The sequence below is a fragment of the Bos indicus x Bos taurus genome, chromosome 7 (assembly GCF_003369695.1).
Source record: "Bos indicus x Bos taurus breed Angus x Brahman F1 hybrid chromosome 7, Bos_hybrid_MaternalHap_v2.0, whole genome shotgun sequence".
Classification (NCBI taxonomy): domain Eukaryota; kingdom Metazoa; phylum Chordata; class Mammalia; order Artiodactyla; family Bovidae; genus Bos; species Bos indicus x Bos taurus.
The window spans coordinates 93,679,348-93,705,686 of record NC_040082.1 but is presented as its reverse complement, the minus strand read 5'-3'; the positions used below and the strand labels follow the sequence as shown (position 1 = coordinate 93,705,686).

The 26,339-nt window shown below is 54.2% G+C and overlaps 1 protein-coding gene across 4 annotated transcripts in view; it reads right to left on the bottom strand.

The window, feature by feature from the left end:
• Positions 1–26,108, bottom strand: part of FBN3 (fibrillin 3) — a 70,683-nt gene extending 44,575 nt beyond the window's left edge. For 2 of the 4 annotated variants that reach the window (XM_027547536.1, XM_027547539.1), the window contains exons 1-28: positions 25,968–26,108; positions 24,613–24,668; positions 24,087–24,300; positions 23,865–23,947; positions 23,270–23,368; positions 22,991–23,086; positions 22,652–22,747; positions 20,697–20,894; positions 20,460–20,585; positions 20,195–20,320; positions 15,820–15,972; positions 15,525–15,710; positions 14,857–15,000; positions 14,668–14,787; positions 14,406–14,531; positions 10,428–10,550; positions 10,014–10,289; positions 9,659–9,712; positions 7,756–7,881; positions 7,539–7,664; positions 6,125–6,244; positions 5,869–6,006; positions 5,706–5,756; positions 5,313–5,438; positions 2,854–3,078; positions 2,547–2,672; positions 1,686–1,814; positions 501–626 (exon numbers count right to left, since the gene is read on the bottom strand). In XM_027547536.1, coding sequence (XP_027403337.1) covers positions 501–626; positions 1,686–1,814; positions 2,547–2,672; positions 2,854–3,078; positions 5,313–5,438; positions 5,706–5,756; positions 5,869–6,006; positions 6,125–6,244; positions 7,539–7,664; positions 7,756–7,881; positions 9,659–9,712; positions 10,014–10,289; positions 10,428–10,550; positions 14,406–14,531; positions 14,668–14,787; positions 14,857–15,000; positions 15,525–15,710; positions 15,820–15,972; positions 20,195–20,320; positions 20,460–20,585; positions 20,697–20,894; positions 22,652–22,747; positions 22,991–23,086; positions 23,270–23,368; positions 23,865–23,947; positions 24,087–24,283 — 3,496 coding nt within the window. In that variant the 5' untranslated portion in view covers positions 24,284–24,300; positions 24,613–24,668; positions 25,968–26,108. Of the gene's footprint in view, positions 1–500; positions 627–1,685; positions 1,815–2,546; positions 2,673–2,853; positions 3,079–5,312; positions 5,439–5,705; positions 5,757–5,868; positions 6,007–6,124; positions 6,245–7,538; positions 7,665–7,755; positions 7,882–9,658; positions 9,713–10,013; positions 10,290–10,427; positions 10,551–14,405; positions 14,532–14,667; positions 14,788–14,856; positions 15,001–15,524; positions 15,711–15,819; positions 15,973–20,194; positions 20,321–20,459; positions 20,586–20,696; positions 20,895–22,651; positions 22,748–22,990; positions 23,087–23,269; positions 23,745–23,864; positions 23,950–24,086; positions 24,301–24,612; positions 24,669–25,967 lie in introns of those variants that run through there. The other 2 variants (XM_027547538.1, XM_027547540.1) reach the window with 2 other exon arrangements.
• Positions 26,109–26,339: the final 231 nt, after the last annotated feature.

Below are 26,339 nucleotides of genomic sequence, written 5' to 3'. Positions count from 1 at the left end.
ACACACATACAAACACACGCTCAACAGACACACCTACATGCACACAGCCCCCTCCACAAACACACCCGTGTGCAAACACATGCCCACACTTAGACACACACTCTCGCACAACCTTATGTAGACACACAAATAACCACTTCCATCGCCTTACATAAGAACAATCATTCTTGTGTAAACACTTACACACTCACAGACTCACACAAACACCAATACACACTTACTCTTGGACAGATGCATTCCCAGAAAGACACCTGCATGCTCAGACACACAAATACACACTCCTTCCATCTCACAACCACACAAGTGACACTTCACATGGGTGCACACTGACCCACACTCACACACTCGATTTTCCGTTTTCACACAGAAACACACACAAATGTGCTCTCCCAATACCTGATGCATGTGACCACTCATGCACACAAATACACAAGTATGTACTCAGGGAGATGCACAAACACACATACTCGTATCCTCTCCCTCTTGCAAGCTGCACTCACCTTCGCAGGCAGTGCCCTCAGCTGCCAGCGCATGTCCAGGGGGACACTGGCACTCATAACTCCCATCTGTGTTGGTACAGGTGCCTCCCCGGCACAGCAGCGGGTCCCGGGCACACTCATCCACATCTGGGCATGTGGAGAGAGAGAAGAGGTGTGAGATGCTGATCCAGGTTGGTGTGATGGGGCTCATGGAAGCTCCCCCCTGTTGCCCCCATCCCCCAACCCTGCTGCCCTGGCTGAGGCCAAGAGAGTCTGGAGCCCTGGGGTGTGGATGACCCAGGGGAGTCAGAATGGGAGGGAAGCTGGAATTCTCAGAGTTTTCAGGGACACAGGCTGACATTCCTGGAGCTAAAGGAGGCCCTGAGGAACCCCTTCCCCACTCCAGAAGTGACAGGGGGAAGGCAAGGACCAGCCCCACTGGGCATTAGTACATGGAACCAGGGGCCTCACCACTCATCTCACAACTCTCCTCCCACTCCAGCCTCAGGGGCTTCCTCCCATCTCTCATGTCAACCTCAGGGCCTTTGCACACACGGTCCCCCCTTCCGCCTTCCCTCCTCCCCACAGCAGCTCCTTCCATCCCTCACATCCACCCCAGGGCCTTTGCACACACTGTTCTTTCTCCATACAACTCTTCAGCCCTTCTTCACCACAATTACTCCCACTCTCTTGGCCCCACAAAATGGGATACATCCCTGGGGTTCTCAGCTCACACTGCACCATACAGCCCTTTCAAGTGCTTCTGACAGTGGCTCTTTATTTTCTGTTTGTCTAGGGATTTATTTTATCCTCCCTATTAGGTCCTGAACTCCAAGGAAATGGCCTCCTGTATCCGAGCTCTCCATAGTTCCCCCGAGTAGATGCATGTGAAACGTTCACTGAATGAATGAGAAAAATGAAAAGGGAAGAGGCTCCTCTCTCCAGGGCCCTCTCCTCTTTTCATGCTACCCCGACCCTGGGAGAACCTGCCCAAATCTTGGTCCCCATGCTTCTCCTCCGAATGCCAGACCCAGTGTCCGGCAGTCTTCAGGGACGACACTCACACCTGCTGTCCCAGCTGGATCATGGCTTCTCTCTACTTCTGCCCCCTCCACCCACATCCAGCACAGCAATGTCCTCCCACCCCATTCCTCGGCTCGGCCCCAAGACCCGCGGGCACCACCCTGCCCTGGGGTGGCTGCCTACCCATGCAGTTCTTCATCAACATGAAGCCACTCTCATAGCCACGGAGACACTCGCACTCAAAGCTGCCCGGGGTGTTGACACAGGTGCCCTGGCCACAGAGGTCAGGGGAGATGCGGCACTCGTCGATGTCTGTGGAGACAGTGGGCATGGGCCAGGCCTCCATGTCTGCAGACACCCAGGGCCACAGAGGAGCCCCAAGGCATTGAACAGAGCCAGGGAAATGGAGGTGCTGTGACTGCACCCCCAGATGAGAGGAGGGAATTTCTTTCCAGCCCGCAGGCCCCTAGAGATCAGTTTTAAATTAATCAATTTATTTACTTGCTGCATTGGGTCTTAGTTGAGGCATGCAGGATTTTCAGCTGAGGTATGTGGGATCTAGTTCCCTGACCAGGGATTGAACCCAGGACCCCTGCATTGGAAGCACGGAGTCTTAGCAAAGGATTACCAGGGAAGTTGCCGGAGGTTACTTTGCCATGCCAAGTTGCTTCATTCATGCCTGACTCTTTGCAATCCTATGGACCGCAGCCCGCCAGACTCCTCTGTCCATGGGATTCTCCAGATGAGAATAATGGAGTAGGTAGCCATGCCCTTCTCCAGGGGATCTTCCTGACTCAGGGATCGAACCTGTGTCTCTTATGTCTCCTGCATTAGCAGGAGGGTTCTTTACCACTAGTGCCACCTTTTGCTAGCCCCTCCTTTTATAGCCGGGATCCTGGAGGCCCAGAAAGGGTATTGAGCTGCCCTGGGTCACACAGCAGACAGGCAGGAGGAACAAGGCCAGTTCTTGCCTTTTAGGCGCCTCTAGTTTGTGATCCCCCATCCCTGCAGGCACCTGCCAAGGAGGCAGAGGCAGGTACGTACCTGTGCAGTTCCTTTCCTGGGCATCCAGGGCGAAGCCCCCCGCACAGGAGCAACGGAAGCTGCCCACAGTGTTGCGGCACGTGCCATGGGCGCACAGCCCAGGGAAGGCTTTGCACTCATTCACATCTGCAGCACGGGAGTACAAAACGTCACACTACTCCATGTCCCTGAGTCCCCTGCCTCCTGAGCGTTCACCCCTCTGATCACAGATATTTGGTCTCTCCCAAACCTGCTTCCCACTCCAGGCCTCTGCCCATGCTCTGCCCTCTTCCCATCCTCCATCCAGGCTCCCCAAGCCCAAACGCACCTTTATAGAAGGGACGGCCTGACAGGAAGTCCCGGCTGGCAAAGCCCAGCCCCCGGGGACACAGGCTGGTAAAAGCCGGGGACTCAGGCTCAGGGCACGCCTCGCATGCGGTGCCCCATGCAGCCCCCACAGTACAGCAGCAGACATCCATCCGGTACTTGCCCAGCAGGGCAGCCCCACACTCGTCCTCCTCCCAACGCAGGAAACAAAGCTCCAGGCGCATGTCTGCAAGGAGGGGTGGTCACCGGTCCCACCCCTGCCACACTCTGGCTGCCAGGACAGGCAGTGTCGTCCAAAACGTCCTCCCCAGTGGGGAGACTGAATTTCTCAGCTGACACTCCATGTCCTCCAAGTGACCTTTTTTTTTTTGGCCACACTGTGGGGCTTGTGGGATCTTAGTTCCCTGACCAGGGATCAAACCCAGGGCATTGGCAATAAAAACAGCTGAGTCTTAACCACTGGACCACAAGGAATTCCCAACAGTTAAACTGGAATAGGGTATAACCCAACAGTTACATTTTTTTAAAACAAAAATTTTTTAAGGATTTTTTTTTATGTGGGCCATTTTTAAGATCATTATTGAATTTGTTACAATATTGCTTCTGTTCCATGTTTTGGCTTTTTGGCCGAGAGGCATGTGGGGTCTTAACTCCGGGACCAGGAAAGGAACCTGTACCCCCTGGATTGGAAGGCAAAGTCTTAACCACTAGACCACCAGGGCAATCCCCCAAAGTTACATTTTAATAATAACTTGCACTGCTAGGTGTTTGCTATGTGCTGCTGCTAAGCTGCTGCTGCTGCTAAGTTGCTTCAGTCGTGTCCAACTCTGTACGACCCCATAGACGGCAGCCCACCAGGCGCCGCCATCCCTGGGATTCTCCAGGCAAGAACACTGGAGTGGGTTGCCATTTCCTTCTCCAATGCATGAAAGTGAAAGGTGAAAGTGAAGTCATTCAGTTGTGTCCGACTCTTAGCGACCCCGTGGACTGCAGCCTACCAGGCTCCTCCATCCAAGGGATTTTCCAAGCAAGAGTAATGGAGTGGGGTGCCATTGTGCTGGACACTGTTCTAAGCTCATCAACCCATTTAGTCTTTAAAATAACACCAAGAGGAAAATGGTTATCATCATGCTTATTTTACATGCAAGAAAACTGAGGCAGAGACGGGTTAGGTAGCTGGCCTGAGGCCACACAGTAAGAGGTAGAGAGAGATTCAAACTACGCCACCTGGCTCCAGAGTGTGTGTGTTTAATTTTTAAAACCTCCTCAGAATAATCTGGCAATGGATAAGGCTTCTTTCAATACCAGACACGATGGTCTAAGACTGGGGCTGGTTAACTATGGCCCACGGTGCCAACTGCCTGCTGTTTTTATAAATAAAGTTTTATTGACATAGTCACATTCATTTATTTCTGTCCTACACAGTAGAGCTGAGTAACTGCAACAGATTCTGAGGCTCCTAAAGCTGAAAATATTTACTCTCTGGCCCTTTGCAGAAACAACTGGCTGATCCCTTGACTAGGACAATTTTTCACCTCTTGCAAAAGGAACATATGTTTAAGTGGATCCATTTGAAAATGAGACCCTGTTACAGAACCTTTAGAAAAAAATAAAGATAAACAGAAGTGCCACGACACACAGGGCTCCGTCTTAAGTTCTTGGGTACCCGGTGCCTTGGTCCAGGGCTGCTCAGACAGCATTTCACCTGGCTGGGAATTCAGTAATATTTTTATTTTTTCTTTACTTGGCTACTTTCTTTCCTTGCTCACATTCTGGGATCAGCAAGAAAACCTGATGCACATCTGAAGCTCAGTTTAGAAGAAAATCAAAGCTGAAAAGAGTCATCAGGGCCCATCTGCCTTCTGTTGACCAGGCTCCATGGTGCCACCGAGGAGGCCACTAATGGGTCAATGTTACTATGGGAGGAAAAAATGATAGAATGCAGAGCCCTATCTGCTGGCTGGCAGATGCTCTTGGCCAAGAAATGTCCTGTTCAAGATGTTGATGGTGTAAAGCAAGAAGCCCTCCTTGAGGGGGAAAATATCTGAGAGCCTTTGAGCCTAAGAGCAAGCCATTCAGGGTGAGGGTTTGAGCCCTGGATGCTGAGGAAGGGCTGCAGGCATGAATTACCACTCATGATAGAGGCAGGTGCCTTGTGCTCAAATCCACCTCCTGTAAACCTTGTTTGGTAGCAAGAAAGAATATACCAAGGTGGCAGGTAACATTCCAAGAGACCGTACCATTTGCAATGAGCTTCATTAGAAGGGCAGTTGATTAAGGGGATCCAACCCCTCCAAAAAAACAAATGTCTTTGGAGACACATTAGCAAGGGGGTGGGCAGAGTACAAGAGGACCCCCAAGACTCCACCTGTCCCTAGGAAGGGCCTCCAGCCGCTGGGAGTGGAGGCAGTGAAGGAAGGGCTGGAGGCCCTGCCCCGGACCCTGCAGGCCCACACTCACCTATGCACAGCCGGCCGGAGGTGTCCAGGATCAGGCCCTCTGGACACTCGCAGCGGAAGGAGCCTGCAGTGTTGATGCATCGCCCATTGGGACAGACTCCAGAGAAGACCTCACACTCATTCACATCTAGGCACAGCAAGCAAGGAGAAGCTAGAGCTGGAGGCTCCCAGGGAGCTGGCTCCCTATGGGTTCAGGACACCACGTGGTTCTTGGGGAGGTGGGAAGAGGCAGTGCCAGCCTCCTAGGCTGGGGGATTGTGGGGAAGACCCGGATACCAAGGAGGGAGCTCTCCAATGACTTCAGAGAGGGCCTTAGGCAGCCACCATGACACTTGCCTGCTCCTGGTGGTGGTGGTGGGGGAGTGGTGGTGAAGTGCACAGGGTGGGGAGTTACCTTCGCAGCTAAGCCCCTTCACGCGGGCGAAGCCTCGGGCACAGGCGCGGTCTGTGATTGGGGAGAGGAGTCATTCTCTCCACCCGGATCCAGGGGACCTTTCCCCCGCATGGTTCTCTCAATGGCCAGGGAGCCCCCAGAGCCGCCCCCCCTAGGGCATTACCCATGTCACAGCGTTCGCAGGGGCTCCCCCAGGCAGTGCCGAGCGTGGCGCAGCACTCGGAGCGCAGGGTGGCTCCGTGCAGGTTCGCCTCGCAGCGGCCATCCTGGATCTTCAGCCAGCAGGTGCCTTTGGTGCTGTCTGCAGGAAAGGGCCGGCTGTGTCATTTGGCAGGCCCACACCTGCACACTAACCCGCAGAGACCCAGACTTCCCCGGGGCGGGCGTCGGGGTCCCCGCTGCTCCGTGGGGCCTCTCACCTAGGCACATGGTGCCAGAAGGTCCCAGGCGGCTGCCGGGGGCGCACTCGCAGGCGTAGGAGCCGGCCAGGTTGCGGCACACGCCATTCACACACGGGTTGGACAGGCACTCGTCGATGTCTACAAAGACAACCAGCCACCGACCCCCGTCAGATCCCTGAGCTGCAGGAACTGGAGCCTCACGCGACCTGAGGCCCCTCCCCTCTGCCGCTGCCAAAGTCCAACAGCAGGGGGCGCATGCGGTCAGAAGGCGAGGGAACGGACTGGGCAGGCGCAGAGGCGCGTGTTTCCATTAAATTGTGCAGTGCACCTGCGCGTGCACGCCGACACGCAGGATCCTGGGAGCCCGCACGGGTGAAAGTGTACAGGGACAGGCACGGTGGGGAACGGTGGCCCTGCAAGGGTCACTCATGGCACAAGAGAGGCCGAGAGTGAGAGGCAGGAGGAAAACCCAGACGGGGAGACCTCGTTGTGGTGGGAGAGGGGGCAGTCTGCCGGAGGCTTGCGCTTAACTCTGTGTGTGTGTGTGTGTGTGTGTGTGTGTGTGTGTGTGTGTGTGTGTGCACGCGCTTGCTCGTGCAGGTATCTGTGAGTGCCCAGGGGTCTGTAATGGACAAGGTCATTGCAACAAAGTTTGTGTGAGGGCGGGTGGGCACATATTCCTGTGTGTGAGTATATTTAAGTGTGTGAATGCACAACTGTGTGGGTATGTGGTATCTGCACATATTAGTGTGTGTGGCTGTGAGCCTAAGTGTGCGAAAGGGTAAAAATGTGGACACACACGTGTCTTTCAGAGTGTGCACGTGAGAGTGTATGATGTGTGGGACTGTGACTATGAGTGTGAATATGGGTGTGTAAGTCTGTTTTGTGTGACTACTGGTGTGTGTAATCAAGTGATCATCAAGTGTGTGAATGTCAGAGTGTCTGTATAAGGGTGTGCCTTTGAGGGTGTAACTCTGGTTATGAGTATATGTGTAAAAAGTGAGAATTGTTCAGTCACTTAGTCATGTCTGACTCTTTGTGGCCCCATGGACGGCAGCATGCAGGCTTCCCTGTCCTTCACCATCTCCTGGAGTTTGCTCAGATTTATGTCCATTGAGTCAGTGATGCCATCCAATCGTCTCATCTTGTGTTGCCCCCTCCTCTTCAGGCCCTCAATCTTTCCCAACATTAGGGTATTTTCCAATGAGTTGGCTCTTTGCATCAGTGAGAATAAGTGTGAATGTGGGTACTGTGTGAGTGTGTACCTAAGAGTGTAACTGTGAGACTATGAATACATGTATGGCTTTGAGCATGTCTGTGTGGGTAAATGCAGGTATACATGCATCTGGCAGCATGTGTGTACCCAGAGCATGCAGTGTGCATAAGTACTTGTGTGTGTGTGCGTGTCTGTGTGCCCCCCAGGACCCTGTACCTTCGCAGGTCTCCGTGTCTGGCCGGAAGCTGAAGCCCTGAGGGCAGGAGCAGCTATAGCTGCCTGGGCTGTTCCTGCACCGCCCATTGTCACACAGGAGGCTGTTGAGGGCGCACTCATCCACATCTGCAATGTGGGCATGGGGCCAGAGAGTGGGGTGAGGGGTGTGCAGTGGGGGCGGCACCCCTCCGCCCGTCCACTCGCCCGGCACGCTCACCAGTGCACTCCCTGCCATCCGCGACTGCCTCGTAGCCCAGGTTGCAGATGCAGCGGTAGCTGCCCCGCAGGTTCTCACACATGCCGTTGGCACAGACGTCGGGGTCGAGGGCACATTCGTTGATGTCTGCAGCAGGAAGATGGCATCAGCAGCTGCCCTGGTTCCCTGGAGGCTCCAGAAGCCAGGTCCTCCGGGGCCAGAGCTCCAACCTAGACCCTGCCTCCTTTCCCTGGAAACCAGGGTTTCTCAACATCATGGATAACTGGAGCCGGATCATTCTTTGCTTTGTGCAGGGGGAGGGGAGAACCTGTGCAATGTAAGATGTTGAGCAACATTTCCAGCGTCTACCCATGAAATGCCAAGAGCGCCCTCCCCAATATTTGTCCAGACATTGCCAAATGGCACCTGGGAGGTGGCAAACTGTCCCTAGTGTGGAACTCATGGAACAGACGTTATTACATCAGCAACAATTTCTTTTAAAGCACAATCATAGTCACTAATGTTATAAGATGCTTACTGTTTTGTGCCGAGTATATTAACTTATTTGGTCCTCACAACGTCCCTGAAATGGGACCTACGAGTATATCCACTTTACAGAAAAGGAGGTGCAGAGATGGGGAGTAACTTGATCAGTATTCAATCAGTAAACAGTAGGGCCTGGAGAGTTCCCTGGTAGTCTAGCGGTTAGGAATCAGTACTTTCACTGCCATGGCGTGGGTTCAATTCCTGGTCAGGGAACTGAGATCCCCTAAGCCTCATGGCACAGCCAAAGAGGGGGCAGGAATAGGCAGCCCTATATATCAAAAATGAAAAAAAAAAAAAAAAGAATGCTGGCTGGGATTTAAACCCAGGCATTTGGATCCAGAATCTGTCCCTTTAACTGAGGGAGGGGCGCTGGACATCTGCCCTGCCCCCATGACCCAGTGGTGGATGGGAAACCTGGCTGTATCCTAAATCCTTTTATTTGTTGCTCAGGCAGGAAGGCTGTAACAGGAAAGGATGGTGTCATAGGTTGGAGTCCTCATCCCCAGGATCACCTCAGCACGTGACTTTATTTGGAGATGGACATACAGTGCATTCTAATATGATTGTATCCTTATAAAAGTGGAGGTCTGGGCACAGACACACAGGGCGAACCCTGTGTCGAGAGGAAAGCAGAGGAGTTTGGGATTAACATATATATGTGCCTACATGTGTGCTCAGTCACTTCAGTAGTGTCTGACTCTGCAACCCCATGGACTGTAGCCCTCCAGACTCCTCTGTCCATGAGATTCTCCAGGCAAGAATACTGGAGTGGGTTGCCATGCCCTGCTCCAGGGGATCTTCCCAACACAGGGATCAAACCCACATTTCCTATGACTCCTGCACTGATTCCTTACCACTGAGCCACCCGGGAAGAAGTCCTTAACATATATACATTACCCTATATAAAACAGAAAACAGACAAGGGCCTACTGTATAGCATGAGGATTAAATTCAATATTTTATAATAACCTATAAGGGCAAAAATCTAAAAACTGTATGTATGTATATATATACTAAAATATATATATACTGAAAATTATACATATCATACGTATATATAGTGCCTGAATCACTTTGCTGTACACCAGAAACATTGTAAATTAAAAAAAAAAAAAAAAGGATGAAGGCAGAGATCAGGGAGATGCTTCGACCAAGCAAGGATTAACAGCTAAGTGCCAGACACTGAGAGAGGTGTGAGACAGACTCTTCCTCACAGCCTCTGAAGAGGCCACCCCTGCTCACACCTTGATCTGGGACACTTAGCCTCCACAGCTATGGGAGAATGCCCTCCCAGCCTGTAATACTTTGTGAAACCCGGTGACCTGACCGGGTTCCCAACCACGTCCCTGGCCCTCAGTCCCAGCCCCAACCCGCTCACCTCTGCCATCCGTGGTGATGCCAAGACCGCTGCTGCATAGGGCCTGGAACTCAGCTGTGGTGGCAGGAACAGGGAGAGGGGGGCGGTCATTGGCCATTGCTGAAGCCAAGCCACGCCCAAGACGTGGCCCCTTGGGGCTGGGCAAGGGTCTAGGACTAAGATGCCTGCTCCAGTGGGAAGAACAGTTTTCCTTCTGTCTCTTCTTGGGGGAGAGACATCCACCCCACCCCATGGGAGCCAAGCCCCCCACCACCACTGTCCCCTCCTGCCCCCCGCAGTTATAAACCACAAGCAAGGACTAAAGGAAAGCGGGGCCGTGGAAAGTTCATGGGGGCGGGGCAGCTGAGGCTCTCACCAGAGTTCTTGGGGGGACACAGCTGGCAGGGCTCCCCAAACCCATGGGCCGGGCTTGCACAGCAGCACTCAGATTTGGTGACAGCACCAGGGAAGGGGCGGGCGCAGGAGCCCTGGTCGAGGGTCCCATAGCATGTACTGCGCACGTGGGTGTCCACGCACACTCGACCATCGGCGGCCACCGCGAGCCCCCCAAGGCAGCGGCAGTGGAAGGAGCCTTCAGTGTTGGTGCAGTGACCATTCATGCAGATGCCTGGCGTCTGGCACTCATCGATGTCTGCAGGGGTCGTGCAGGGGGCACTGCAATGGGTCCCAGCCACCGCATCCCCACCCCCTACCCGCCCTTGCTACCTCCCCTCTCCTCTTCTTCCCCATCCCCATGGGTTCCCCTATGGTCCAGCCTGCAGTTTCTCACCCACACAGTGGCGGCCACCAGGTGCCAGCAGGAAGCCGGGTTTGCAGAGACACGTGAAGCTGCCGTCCTCGTTCAGGCACACTCCGTTGGCACACATGGTGGTGGTTGCACACTCGTTGTGGTCTGGGGATACCAGGAGAGGCTGGGTCCCTGCAGGGTCCTGGCACCCACCCTTTCATTGGGCCAGTCCTGCCAGGTAGACCAGCCCGGCCCTCATGTTTCCAGGAACTGCTCCCGGGGCTGTGGGAGCCTGATAGGATGAGACATGGCTGTCAGAGACTAGTTTGGCATGGGTACTAGGTTGCAGGACTGTGAACTCCCCTGGGGCCAACTGGCACCACTAGCTCATATCTGCATCTTCCCTCCTGGCACACATAGGTGCTCCATGAATAGGTGTTCAAAGTCCTTTAAATAAGTCAGGTGGTGGCTGCACAACATCTCACTAAATGCCTCCAAACTATTCATTTAAAAATGGTTAAGACGATAAACATGTTATGTAGGGACTTCCCTGGTGGCTCAGTGGTAAAGAACCCGCCTGCCGATGCAGGGAACTCAGGTTCTATCCCTGGTCCAGGAAGATCCCACGTGCCGAGGGGCAACCAAGCACATGTGCCATAACTACTGAAGCCCGAGTGCCTACAGCCTATACTCTGCAATGAGAAGCTCATGCGCCACAGCTAGAGAAAGCCTGTGAGCAGCAATGAAAAGCTAGAGCATCCAAAACAATAAAAAAGTTGTGTATATTTCGCCACGATAAAAAATGCAAAAAAATTTGAAAAAATTAGGTAGTGGTTGCATGACATTACAAATGTACAAAAATGCCACCGAATTGTTCCCTTACAAAGGGTAAGATACAAACTACTCTACATAAAATAGATACACAAGGTCCTACGCTATAGCACAGGGAACATATTCAATATTTTACAATAAACTATAATGGAAAAAAAGAGTTAAAATGGTCAATTTTACACTGTGTAATTGTCCCATAATTCTTAAAAATGCAAAAAAGAATTGCATAAATGAGATGGTGGTTGCGTGACATTGGAAATATCCTAAATGCCACCAAATTGTTCACTTAAAAATGCTGTTTCACACATCATGATATTCATTATTAATATATAACCGTATGATCTTTAATACATAAACATGGATGCTTAGTTGTGTAAATACACAAATGAGACCTGGAAGGACACAGCAAACAGTAAACTGCTTGTGCTGATGGATGACTTTAGCTTTTTGCTTGTGTTTTTTGATTTCCTATTGTGCAAGTGTTAACTTTTAAGAAATACATGTTATTTTTAAAAACCTTTAAAAATGCTATTTAAAAAACAAAGAAAGGTGGTTGCACAACATTGGGAATTATTGAGATTTTCACTTTTAAATGATTAAATTTATCTTGTGTGAATCGTACCTGCATTTAAAAAGGAAAGGGCAAAACCCATCAGCTAACAAGAAAATAGTCTAGGGACTTCCCTGGTGGTCCAGTGGTTAAGAATCCACCTTCCAATGCCAGGGACTCTGGTTAGACCCCGATCAGGGAACTTGGATCCCACTTGTGGTGGGGCAGCCAAGCTGGAGTGCCACAGCTACGGAGCCTGCGTGCTCTGGAGCCCACATCCCACAACTAGAGAGAAGCCCATGCACCAGAGCCAAGAGCCTGTCTGCGGCATCGAAAGATCCTGCATGACACAACTTAGACCTGATGCAGCCAAATAAATAAACATTTTTTTCCAAAAACCCCCTCTTGAAAAATAGTTTAATTTAAAAGGCGGCAGTCAGTGCAGTGCAGAAATGATTTGTTTACCAAAGTACAGTGTTAAATAAAAAAGGACTGAAGCAGGAAGAAGGAAGAAAGGGAGGGAGGGAGAAATGGAGATAGGGAGAGAAAAAACATAAAGAATACATAAAAGGTCCACACCTAACTGTGCAGGTGAGCTTCCACAGAGGTACTATCCATAACAGCAAAAGCGGAAACAACCCGAATAGCCACCAGCTGAAGCCGGTAGAGACAAGATGTTGTCTGCTCATATAATGGAATGGCATTTGACAATAAAAAGGAATGGCATTCTGACATGTGCTACCACATGGACGGATCCTGAAAATGTGATGCATCAGTGAAAGAAGCCAGTCACAAAAGGCCACAGAGTGTGCGAGTCCATTTATACAGAATGCCCAGAACAGGCAAATCCATGGGGACACAAAGTAGACTAGTCTCCTGCTGAGGGGTGGGGGCGGGGGCGGGGAAGGAGGATAGATGATTCTGGAATGACTGCCAATGCAGAGGAGGTGATGAAGAGGTTCTAAACTTAGACTGTGGTCATGCTTGTACTAAAAGCCACTGAAATGTACACTTTAAGAGGCTACTTTTATGGTATGAGAGTTACATAGCTATACAGAAGCTAAAAGGGTCTTTAAAAATGAATGAATGCACAAGCAACTTTGCTTAGTATTTTATAACCTATAAAGAAAAAGAATCTGAAACTTTGCTATACATCTGAAACTAACACAACACTGTAAATCACCTATACTTTAAAAAATTAATGAAAAAGTTTATATGTATCAAAAGAAAATAAAAAGACCAAACTAATGATTTCATCAACTCTTACTGGTTACAGACTATGCAGAGATCTAAGGCAACATTAAAGATCTGATGGTAAAATGTGAAACAATGAATTAATCATTAGAATTAATCAAAATTAATTTCAGTACAGGGTTTCCCTGGTGGCTCAGTGGTGAAGAATCTGCCTGCCAATGCAGGAGACACAGGTTCAATTCCTGGTCCAGGAAGATCCTACATGCCGTGGAGCATCTAAGCCCATGCACCACAACTACGGAGCCTGTGCTCTGGAGCCTGGGAGCCACGACCACTGAGCCAATGTGCTGCAACTACAGAAGGCTGTGCACCCTAGAGCCCGTGCTCCACAGAGAGAGCACAGGAGAAGCCACTGAAATGAGAAGCGCATGCCGAGCAACTAGAGCAGCCCCTGCTCATTGCAACTAGAGAAAGCCTGTGCCCAGTGATGAAGACTCAGCACAGCCAAAAATAAATAGAAATTAATTTCAGTAGGTGATATCTAACTAATAAAAAACAATGTAAATAAAAATAATGATTTATGCGTGGAAATAAATTACTGTACTTCACATTAATGCTAAGAAAACAGCTCATTTGATAATCAACTTTCTAAATCTATCTAATGATAAAAAGTAAACGCTCTGCAAAAAAATAACACAATTCTGTAAAGCAATTATCCTTCAATAAAAAAATAAATTAAAAAAAAAAAGAATGAATACAGAAAGGAAAAAAATCCTTCCCAGTGAGGGAAGATTAAGGCAGGTCTCAGACAGGGTGACAGAAGAGGACAAAGGGGATCCCTAGTGGCCCCCACAAGCTATGGGGAGTTTAGTTGGCACCCCCCATACCCCACAGGGAATCTGAGACCAAGGAGCTCTCCATGGTCCTGACCCACCTCTCTTGGAGGCAGATGAGGGGCTTGTCAGGGGCAGAAGCAGACAGCACAGTCTTACCCCAGAGGCCTCTTCCTGGGAGTCACCTGACTCCAAGGAAGGGGAGAATGAAGGCACGGGTAGAGAGTGGACAGACCACAGGAAGGCTCTCAGATGGGCTGGCTGGGCTCAGGAAGGGAAGCAGAGGCTCCATCCAAAGACAGGATGGAGTGATGGAGCAGGAGTGGCAAGATGCGAGAAGCAAGGTAGGGACTCCCTCGGTGGTCCCATGGCTAAGACTCCAACCTCCCAAAGCAGGGGTCCTGGGTTCGATCCTTGGTCAGAGAACTGATCCCACACGTCTCAACTAAGAGTTCAAATGTCACAGCCAAAGATCCTGCATGTCACAACTAAGACCTGCTGCAGCCAAATAAATTAATAAATATTTTTTTTCTTAAAAAGAGGTAAGGAGACACTAAAAGGCAGCTACTGAGGCCCAGAAGCCCCCTCCCCACCCGCCCACCCTCAACTCACCCACACAGTTCTTGCTGTCAGTGCTGAGCTCAAAGCCTGCATTGCAGACACACTGGAAGCTGCCCTCCGTGTTGACACAGCGGCCGTGATGGCAGAGGCCACTGCTGGCGATGCATTCATCTATGTCTGGGGGGTGGGGGGTAAGGCAGGCGGGTGGTCAGCAGGCGTCCTCCCAGCACCCCCAAGACTCCAGTTCGGGCCAGAGATGCAGGCTCCACCAGCCAGGCCCCCTGGCACCCCCACTTCCAAGGGACGGCCATACCCAGGCATGCCTGCTTGGTGAGTGTCGCCTGAAAACCCTCGTGACACCGACAGCGGTAGGAGCCGGGGGTGTTGATGCAGTCTCCGTGGTGGCAGGGGCTGCTGGCACATTCATCCACATCTGCAGGCAGAGGACTCTGAGCCCGAGTCTGGCAGGGCGCGCCCCCACCCCCGCCCAGCCACCGCTCACCAATGCACTCCCCCCGGACGTCCTGCGTGTAGCCCACGTTACACTCGCAGCGGTAGCTGGAAGGGGTGGGCAGGCAGCGGCCGTTGAGACACAGGTTGGTGAAGTGCCGGCAGATGTCGATGGTCTGGTTCAGTGTGGCTGTGCCTGCGGGTGGAGCCGACGGAGGGGGGCGGGTGCCTGACTGAGGGCTGGGCCCCTGGGTCTGGGCCTCACCTCTGGATTCAGACACATACTCAGAGCCCTTATGGCCAGGCTCTCCCACTATAGCCCAGCGTCCTGCCCTAAATTCAGATGCTCCACTTGCCTGAGACCCCGGACCCCCATTCCAGCCCTAGTGTGCATGCCAAGTCATTTCAATCGTCTCTGACTCTGTGCAGCTCCCTGGACTGTAGCCCGCCAAGTTCCTCTGTCCAAGGGATTCTCCAGACGAGAATACTGGAGTGGGTTGTCATTTCCTTCTCCAGTTCCAGCCCTAGACCCTCACCCAAAGCTCAAACTTGGCCTTGAAGGCTGGGATCTCCAATCTGCCCCCACCCCCAGACCACTGTCAGTACTCCCATCCCCACTGCCCAGGCCATGACCCCCACTCCAAAGCCCAGTCCAGACCCTGAGGCCTGGATCCCCTTTTCCCCTGGAGGGGTCTTGGACCCCTCCTCCCAAGTCCTCACCAATGCTGCCATCTCCAAGGCCCAGGCTGGGAACCCGACGACCACTGGAGCCGTGGGGGCTGTGCCGTGCCAGCCCTGGGCCAGGACCCACACCACCACTGGATCCGAAGCCAGGGAGGCTGGGGAAGGGGCCTGGATAGGAAGGCAGGAGCGGGAGTCCCGGGGCACACAGTCGCTGGAACTCATCTGCAAGGGAGTGGGGTTGGAAGTTAAGCCTCGGTTGTACCCCTGGGTCCCCACCCTGCAGGCTGAGCTCTGGGGTAGAGGAAGGTGGGAGGCACCCCCAGCCACTCACCAGAGCCTCGTGGAGGACACAGCTCAGGGGCTGGGCCAGCCGCCCAGCACCTGCCCTTGTCACAGCAGCACTGCCTGTGGGTGTAGTGGCCTGAGAGGTCTCCAGTACAGCGGCCTGCAATCAGCACCGAGAAGCAAGTGCCAGCACGGTGGTCTGCAGCAGGGGGCGGGGTGGGAGGGGTAGGGAGGACCGTTCATGTGTGCTCAGTCGCTGTTCAGTCGTGTCTGACTCTTTTGCGACCCCATGGACTGTAGCCTACCAGGCTCCTCTATTCTTGGGATTCTCCAGGCTACAATACTGGAGTGCTAGCCATTCCCTCCTCCAGGGGATCTTCCCAGACAGGGATCGAACCTGCATCTCCTGCATTGGCAGGCAGGCAGATTCTTTACTGCTGAGTCACCTGGGAAACCCTGAGGACCAGTTACCAGACTGCACATCCCAGCTCCACCAGCACCATCTGCAGGACAGACCTCCTTGCCTCTCTGCGCCTCAGTTTCACCATCCACGGACCAGAGATGCTCAGGGCACTCATATCAGAAAAATGTTGCAGAGTGCACTCTATCTGGCACGTGGGTGATCCTCACTGAGAGGATTAAACCAAGTTTAAACCAAGAGGTAATAAACCAAGATTTCCAAATTACCCCAGAGAAGGAGGTTTGGGCTCATGCCAAGCAATAGTGTCCCATACTGAACACTGGCATTGTTAGTAAGCTCCCTGGGATATTCAACCACACTGAGGAAGACCCCAGGTTCAGGGGGGTTGCCTCAGTGGGAAGTCAAGCTGGATGCTCAAACAGAGATGCTGGAATCTGTAGCTGGGTGGTCTCGCTTGCCAGCCCTGGGCATTCTGCAGAAACCCAAGAGGCTTTTAATCTGAAGAGGGACCAGGGGACCAAAAGCTATGACGAACCTAGACAGCATTGGATCATAGAAAAGGCAAGAGAGTTCCAGAAAAACATCTACTTCTGCTTCATTGACTACACCAAAGCCTTTGTGTGGATCACAACAAACTGTGGAAAATTCTTCAAGAGATGGGAATACCAGACCACCTGATCTGCCTCCAAAGAAACCTGTATGCAAGTCAAATAGCAACAGTTAGAACCGGACATGGAACAACAGACTGGTTCCAAACTGAGAAAGGAGTATGTCAAGGCTGTATATTGTCACTGTTTATTTAAATTATATGCAGAGTACATAATGCGAAATGCAGGGCTGGATGAAGCACAAGCTGGAATCAAGATTGCCAGGAGAAATATCAATAACCTCAGATATGCAGATGACACCACTCTTATGGCAAAAAGTGAAGAGGAACTAAAGAGCCTCTTGACGAAAGCGAAAGAGGACAGTAAAAAGCTGGCTTAAAACTCAACATTCAGAAAACTAAGATCATGGCATCTGGTCCCATCACTTCCTGGCAAATAGATGGGGAAACAATGGAAACAGTGAGAGATTTTATTTTCTTGGGCTCCAAAATCACTGCAGATGGTGACTGCAGCCATGAAATTAAAAGATGCTTGCTCCTTGGAAGAAAAGCTATGACCAACCTAGACAGTATATTAAAAAGCAGAGACATTACTTTGCCAACAAAGGTCCATCTAGTCAAGGCTATGGTTTTTCCAGTAGTCATATATAGATGTGAGAGCTGGACCACAAAGAAGGCTGAATGCCAAAGAATTGATGTTTTTGAACTGTGGTGTTGGAGAAGACTCTTGAGGGTCCCTTGGACTGCAAGAAGATCAAACCACTCAATCCTAAAGGAAATCAGCCCTGAATATTCATTGAAAGGACTGATGCTGGAGCTGAAGCTCCAACACTTTGGCTACCTGATGAGAAGAACTGACTCAACTGGAAAAGACCTTGATGCTGGGAAAGATTGAGAGCAGGAGCAGAAGGGGGCGACAGAGGATGAGATGATTGACTCATCAACCATCTCAATGGACATGAGTTTGAGCAAACTCTGGGAGAGAGTGAAGGACAGGGAAGCCTGGCATGCTGCAGCCCACCAGGTCTCAAAGAACCAGACACAACTGAGCAACTGAACAACAGGGGAGCAGACTGGCAGACTCATAGCGGCAGCCCCTGGGGAAACTGAGGCAGAAGCTCTCCAGCTACAAAAACCACGGACACACTTCCACTGTGATGTCTTGACGGCTTTATTCGGTGATCAGATTTCTTGGGTTCTGACTCTAAAAGAGCATATTTTTAGGTTTGAAAATCCACAAATGTTAGCCAGTGGCCCACAGTGGAAAAACCCCTCCAACCGGCATGGAGGGCCCTTGTAGCCACCCCTGAGCTGCCCAAGGCTGAGAAAACGGCTAGCATTTCTACCTCCCCAGACACACCCCCATGCACCTGGCAGCGGGGGCGGGAGGGGCCCCAGGTGCATGAGTAGGAGTCAGAGTTCTGCAATTCCAGCATCATCCCTGGCACTCCACCACGGCTGTGCCTGCCCGGGCAAGAAGAGGTCATCAGACTTGTTCAAGGTCACACAGCTGCTGGAGAGTGAGGAGGGATAGGAAGCCAGGTTCCTGAACCCCAGGGTATTTGACCAAGCAGCTGCCTTTCTAGTAGGGAGGACAAGACAAAATCCAAGTATTAAGCACCTACTGTGATCAGGCTCTGCTAAGTGGTCACAAACCCAACTTCTCTGCTCCCCTGTGTTTCTGAATGTGTACTTAGTACCCCTACTTCCACCCCTGGGTGAATCACTCCATAAATATATAACCCTCTCCTTATGCTTTTGAGCTGTGCTGCTGGAGAAGACTCTTGAGAGTCCCTTGGACTGCAAGAAGATCAAACCACTCAATCCTAAAGGAAATCAGCCCTGAATATTCATTGGAAGGACTGATGCTGAAGCTCCAATCCTTTGGCCACCTGAGGTGAAGAGCTGACTCATTGGAAAAGATCCTGATGCTGGGAAAGATTGAGGGCAGGAGGAGAAGGGGGTGACAGGGGATGAGATGGTTGGATGGCATCCTTAACTCAAGGGACACGAATCTAAGCAAACTCCAGGAGATAGCGAAGGTCAGGGAAGCCTGGTGAGCTGCAGTCCGTGGGGCCACAGAGAGTCAGACATGACTGAGTTAGTGAACAGTAAAATGGGTAAGTACTGCCAGTACTTCACACATAAGGCAGCTGAGGCTAAGCAGAGAGGTTAAGGAACTTGCCCTGGGTCACTTGGAACACAGGACTGAATTGCAAGCTCATTTTCAGAGAACACTTGACCTTGATTCAAATCTAGGCTCCTCTATTTAGTAGCTGGGGAAGGCCCCCACAGTCCAAGGGACGTGCCCAGAGCTAGTCACCATGCCAACCAAGATGGTCCCAAGAGGTGGAGGAATAAATAGGTCTGGCACTGGCCACGGCACACTGGCAGAACACCAAACACAACATTCTCGGTCCTGCCTAGTAGAGATCCAGCCTGAGGGGCCCAGGTGGTGCTGGAGACCTGCCAAGCCCACCTTGTCTCACCAAACCTAGGCTCTGCCCATACCGCATCACAAGTGTTTCTGGCTAGCCCTGTCAGCTGCCTCTAAAGTCTAACCAGCAGCTCATCAAGACAACAGGATGGAGAGAGAGAGCCCAAGGATCCCCCTGCCCCAGCCAGGTGGGGTGTGGGGGATTACAGGAGGGTGGGTATCCAGGGAGAGGCACAGACCAGAGGCCTCCACTTTGGTGGCAGCAGGGTGAGGGGTCTGGGGAGCTGTGTGTGGGTAACTATCTCTTCTACACGTGGATTTGGCTCAAGCAAACCTCCCCTCTCAGGGCCTCAGTTATCTCAAAGACAGGGTGTAGGGGAAGATGGGTACTTTTTAAAAAGTCTTCAGGAGAGGAAAGAGGGATACAGAGACTGGGGCCAGTGAGTCCAGTGGGCAGAAGGACATACAGATGGAGGATGGAGAACAGAGAACCAGAGGGGCATAGAGATGGGGGCTAGAGGGGCAGAAGGGCATAGAGATGGGGGCTAGAGGGGCAGAGGGCCAGAGGGGCATAGAAACAGAGGCCAGGAAGGCAAGAATGACAACCACCCAGTAAGCCAGAAGGACATAGAGTCCTAGGGGTAGAGGGGCATGGGGGAGGGGGAATGCACTGAAGCCAGGAGACCAAGATAAGAGACCAGAGAGCTAAAGGCCTTAGAGATGGGGGCTAGAGGGGCTTGCAGACTGGGGTCAAGAGAGCATAAAGACCAAAGTGTAAGGAGCCAGAATTTCTGAGGGGATGGAAACCAGGGTCCAAAAACACAGAAGGACATAGAAATTGAAGGGCTAGAGAAGCCCTAGGACCAGAAGGTTGCAGAGATAGATGAGCAAGGGGTCTGTCTCCTACCTGGCATCTGCCCATTCAGCCCCCTACCCTACCCCGAGCCCTGGCTCACCTAGGCAGCGAGTGCCGTCCAGGCTGCTGGCATAACCATGGGGACAGGTGCACACGTAGCTCCCAACTGTGTTGGTGCAGTCACCCCCGGAGCAGAGGCCTGGCACACTGAGACATTCATCCACATCTATACAGATCAATGCTGGGTCAGAGCCAGGCACGGTCCCCCACCAGCCCTATCCCACCTCCTCCTCCTCCCTTCAGGGGGAGACTGAGCCGCTCAGAGCAGAGCAGAGAGGAGGTCCCAACCTCTCCTCATCACCCACCTTCACACTTGGCACTGTTCTCACTGAGCCGGTGTCCAGTGGGACAGCGGCACTCAAAGGAACCCACAGTGTTGACACAGCTGCCCCCCTGGCACAGGCCTGGCACAGCCTGGCACTCATCCACATCTGCAAGGGGATGAGAGACCCGTCAGAGGAGGAAACCAAAGCTGCCAAGGGCTCCCACTCAGCCCTGGTTCCCAGGACCTCTGTCCTCACATATTGGCCCCCTCTACTTACCTTGGCAGGCCCCCGTGTTTATATTGGGGATGAAGCCCCGGCGGCAGGGATGTGGCTGAGCTGGGCAGAGCTCACATGGGAAGCCCCAGGCCCGGCCCACAGTGGCACAGCAGAGCGCCTTGGTGCAGATGAGGCCTGTCAGCTGGTGCTGGCACCCCTCAGGGCCCACTCGACCAAAGCAGGGCCCCGTCCGGTAGTCTGCAGGGCAGATGGATGTGGCAGCTGGCCTCAACCTGCCCCACCTCCCCCATTACCATCTGCACTTCCATCCCATCAGGCCCAGCACAGGCCTCCACCTCTCTGGCCTGGACTACTGCTGTGGCCACCTTCCCAGCCTCCCTATACCAACACACCAGGTTGTTTTTTTTTTCCTGACCCCAAGCCTCTACTCATACTGTTCCCTTCCCTTACCTGATGAACTCCTATTCATCTTTCAAAACCCTTTCTCTCCAAAGCAATGTGCAACCAACCTCCAACAGAAGCCAGGACCTCCAAGCCTACAGAGCTCAGAGCATGTCTGGAGACCCCCCCGCCTCCCCCAGGCCCACCCTCCCTGCAGGCTTGGGCAGGGACCCACGGACGCTTTGCTAGAGAGCTGGTCCCATCCCTGAGCAACCTCCGGCTCTGCCGAATCTCCCAGACTCTGGGAGGGACCCAGCATCCACCAAATGCTCTGAACCTACAATTCTTCATCGCTGAATCCCCGCCCAGCCGAAGGTGGTCTCATCAGTCCCCCCACCACCGGGCATGGGCCCAGATGTGACTTCCTGGCTCCATGCTCCAGATGGCTCCAATCAAGGGGCTGGCATTGGACCAAGGGAAGCCCCTCCCAGAAGGAGAAGCCAAAGCCAGCCCCCAGGCCCGTATGGAGAGGAGCTCTGACACAGGCCTGACTTGCCTAAGCAAAACAGAGTTTCCAGACTCTCACCTCAGCCTCCCAGGACCCTGGAATCCCCACTCATTCTTGCCTAGCACCCAGCCCTGCCTCTCTCTAGGGCCCCCACCTCCCAGCCCCCACACCAGGCCCCTCCTCTCTCACCCTCCCCACTAATCTTCACTTTCCCTCAGCCACCGTGACTGCTCCCCCTCTGTCAGCCCAAATTCCAGCTCTGTTTTCTTGCCAAATCCAGTTTCCCAAAGCCCACCCTGGAACCCAGGCAACCCATAGCCCCTCCAGCTTCTGATTTGTGGCTATATCCTCCCCAAACTGGCTCCAGTCACAGATGGGCCTCAGCAGCAGCCCCCGTGCTGGGGTCAGTCCCAGGGCTCTTCCCGTCTTTGCCTTTCTGGGCTCCTTGGCCAAGCAAGGCACTCTGGTGGTTCACTGGCCTGGGCATCCCCATCGCCACACACTCCTTTTCACCTTCTCCTTCCCAGATGCTGGTGGCTGGGCTCCATTTCTTTGGTGGACCCTTAAATCACGCCCCCCTTTTCTTCCCCAAGAACCTCAAACATCCATGGGGCTTCAGATCCCATAGATGTGGCAGCCCCAGACCTGGGTATCCAGCTGCCCCTTTGGTGACCCACAGGTTCCTCAGCCAACACAACCTGAGTGTCTTGCCTTTCCCTGCACCCACCTGCCCCTCAGTTTTCAGAGCACACCTGAGGTTCATCACTGTCTCCTTCCCTTGCCGCCCTGCATCCAACTTCTCATTGCAACCACTGTCTTTGCCTGGGTGACAGTCTCGCAACAGGTGACTCCTCCCACCTCAGCCTGTGGGGTCACTTTGACAGTAGGGGTGCAGCATAAGGGGCCTTGTCCATCTCATGAACTCCAACTTACCCCTTCCTACAGGAAGCCCTCCCTGATTTCCTTCCCGGGAGTAGACAGTTTCTCTGTCCTTCTGAGCAGCAAGGACAGTAGAGAGGAGGTCTACTGGACCCTCCAGGGGTCCAACCACATCTCAGGAAGTGCCCCTTCCCTGCTGACCCCTTCCCCATGCTCAGCTTGGTACCTCTCTCACACTGAGGCCCCATGAAGCCGTACACACAGGCACAGTGGTTTGGCCCAATGCAGCGGCCCCCGTTGTGGCAGCCGTGGTCACAGACAGCTGTGGAGGAAGGGAAGGGGGTGGCCTGAGGTTCCCCAACAGTAGAGGGAGCTGAGGCCCGAGTGAGCATTTCTTCACACAGGAATCCCCGCAACCCAGCCCAGACCGAGGGATAAGATTGTAACAATAAGTGTGTCCCCTCCAATCCTGGTCCCAGAAGAGGGACCGGTGGGCAGTAGGCAGACGATAGCAGAGACCTGGCCTCCGGGGTCCCAAGCCCAGGTGTGCATGGGGGGTACTTACGTTGCCCACACACGGTGCCTGTGTAGCCCCTCTGGCACAGACAAGACTCCCCTCGACAGCTGCCCCCATTCATACAGCTCACACTGCACCCTGACCCTGTGAGCAGGGAGCAGGGCACACACAGGAAAGCCCTGAGATACCTGCTCAAGGCTCTGGGATTAGAAGTGTCCAGCCTGGCTCTGGTCCTTCAGCAAAACCAGCCTGGAAACTTCCAGAGGCTTCCAGAAGCCATTCACCTCCTCTTCCCGCCCCTGGGGTGGGGGATCACTTCCTGCTCACCTCGGCTCACCCCGCAGCTGGGGGCCAGCTTCCCATCAGCGCAGGCACAGAGGTTGGGTCGGGAACAGAAGCCCTGGCCACAGGCGTGCCTACAGATGGCTGGAGGGCAGCAGGCGGCGGTCAAGGCCAGGATTCAAATCTTCTACCATCCCCACCCCCTGTGGGCCCGGAGGACCGAAGCTCTGCTGGAGCCGCGGGGAGACAGAGGTGTTCTTTGGGCCCGAATCACTGAGCAGTAAGGACAGAAGTTGGAGGGTACTGGTATGCTGGCTGTTGTGCTGGGGTAGGGGGGGCGGTGAGAGGGAAGGTCTCTTGCGAACAGAGTCAGATTCCAGACCCACTAGAATGGGGTGTGGGTGGAGAAACAAAAAGAGACAGAGAAAAAGACAGACAGAGATAGACACAGAGACAGGGACTTAGAGAAAGACCAAGACAGAAAGACAGACAGACTGACAAGCAGACAGACACAGGGAAGCTGTAAGGCAAAGAAACATGATTGGGTGGCTTGGGAGCCTGAGGACACAGGCAAGGCCAATTCCATGGCTTAACTCCATACACCCCCGCCCCCAGCCCCCCAGAAGGCAGCGGCACTCACGCACAACACACTGGTTCCCACCGGGCAGCGTCCTCCAGCCAGGACAGCAGTAGGCGTGAAAGCGGGAGCCGCACACGTTAGGCCTTCAGGAGAGCAGGAGAGGCAGGTGAGCCCCTACCTGGCTGGACGTCCCCTGGGCCTCGTTCTCCCACCCAGCAGGATGGCCCAGCCCAGGCCCAGCCCAGATCCCAGGGGCCTCTCAGCATCCCGGGTACCACACACCCTTGCAAGAAGCCAGGGCTGCCACGCCTGCGCACACTTCCGAGACCGGCAGGCTGCACAGCCCCATCCCAACGGCCCTGGACACCCGCCACGCACAACAGGGCTGTCCAGGCCAGCAGGAGCCGAGCCAGAGGGCCCCAGGCCACGGTGAGGGGGCTGGCTCCTCTCCTTGTCAAGCACGGACCCTCCAGAATCATGATACGTCCCTCGGAGGCTGCGGAGAGGAGGCGGAGTCAACCCCAAGAAGCCCTTGGGCACCCAGGAGAACCAGGAGTGGTGGGAAGGCTGCCCGGATGGAGAAACTGGGTGCTGATGGGGGCCCAAGGAGGCATCCAACCCCAACCCGCAAGCAGGTGAACCGTCAGGGGAGGCTTCCCGGAGGAGGTGTGATGTCTCAGTGATGGCGTCAACTGAGAGGAGGGTGTCAAGGCAGAGACAGCACCCTGGGAGCAAAGGCAAGAAGACCTTGGACCTTTGAGTGGAGAGGAGGGGCGGGTGGCGGCTGCGGTGTTTCAGGAGGGCATACCTGTGTACTGGAGCTCCCACTTGTAGGTCAGGGCAGTGGAGAGCCCTTGTAGGACTCTAAGTGGGAGAAACAAGGACAGAAGTGGACGTATGCCAGCGTGCAGGAGGGCATATAAGGGCCCCAGAGGAAGTACGCAGTTGAGGAGGCTGGGCCAGGCATCTAAGGAGGATTGCAGGAGCTCTGGGGCACAGACTGGAACTTCCCACTGGCAAGAACACCCCTCTGTCCAGCAGGGAAGGGACAGCTATTGCGCCCACTTCAAAGAGGAGCAAACTGAGGTCAACACACATTTAGTAAGAGGCTGAGTGGGAGCTGAAGTCCAGGCAGAGGAGATGGGGGGAAAGAAAATCAAGGGGACCCTACGCTCCAGGAGGTGCCTGGTTCTCTCTGGAACCTGGAAGGACGGGAGGGAAGGGATGGGGACACAGCCACTCCTGGCAGGGAGAGGACTGGACAAAGGCTAGGAGGACAGGAGCTGGGCCCTTGGGGAAGAGAAGGTAGACCAAGTGGCCATCACGGGGCCCCTTTCAAGTCCAGCTTTCCGCACTAGGGAGGAAAGGAATTGGGTCTGGAGGCAGAATGGATGGGGAGTGTGCTGTGTGCCCTTGGGCTGGCGGCTGCCCCTCTCTGGGCCATGAGAGTTTGACCAGGTGGTCTTCAGGTCCTCGGAAAAGGAAAAGACCTTTGTCACCTCTGGCGGGGAAGCGAGAAAGTCGGCCCCACTAGTCAAGGGCACTCTTCTGGCTTCCAAGCCGTCCAGGCTGTTTTGCGCTCGGTGGACGCCTTCTCTACGCAGCCTCGGGGCCCGGGGGACCTCCGTCTCCGGCGTGGCCTGACCCAGCTCCCTCCTTCACCCCTCAACTTTGCTTCTGAGAACCGCGCCCAGGAGCTTATGGAATGAATGGGACAGCGCGCTCTCCACGAGGCGGCAGAGGGGTGGGGGTAACCGGAGGGACGGAAAGCGAGGAATCCCAGGATCCGCGAACGAGGTGTAGGGGCTAGTGGGGAGGGCGCGCGCGCCCCCCGAGCCCGCGGGCCGCGTTCTCCACCGGGCAGGGCCCGGGACAGAGGCCCGGGAGCCGCCACCAGGCTCGGTCCCGCCCTCACCTGCGGGTGTGGGTCTGGCCGCGCTCGCACCCTGGACCGAGCCCCTCCGGTGCCTCCGGGTCCCCGCGCCCCAACGCCGGCGCCGAGAGGAGCGCGGGGAGGGGAGGGGGCTGGGGCCGGGGCCGCCGGCTGCAAACAAAGGAATCCCCTCCCCCTCCGTCGCCCCGGCCCCCTCCTCCTGCCTCGGCCTCCCCCCACCCGCTGCTCTCCGGTTCCTCCGCCTGCCCCTGGCCCCGCGCGTCCCTTACCTGCCAGCCGGCGCGCGTGGAGGCAGGCGAGACAAGCGGACGCGCGGGGCTCGGCGTCGGAGGGCCCGCTCGGCGCGGCGCCGGGGGGCCCGGGGCGGGATCGCGAAACCGAGAGGCCGACCCCGCCGAGTTCCCAGCCCAGAGCTGCCACTCTGGGTGGGGGGGCGGGGGGGGTGGTCGGAGGGCGGGAGGAGCTGGGGGAGGGCACGTTTGCACCTCAGAAGCTCCCGGGGCGGGGGGCCGGAGGCTCAGATCCCGGGCCTCGGGGAGGGGCTGGAGCTGGAGGAAGGCTTGGGGCTCTGGGTGAAACTCCGAGGGGCTGAAGAAATGGGATGGGGCGGGAGTACAGACCCGAGGCGCTGCCTGAGACGG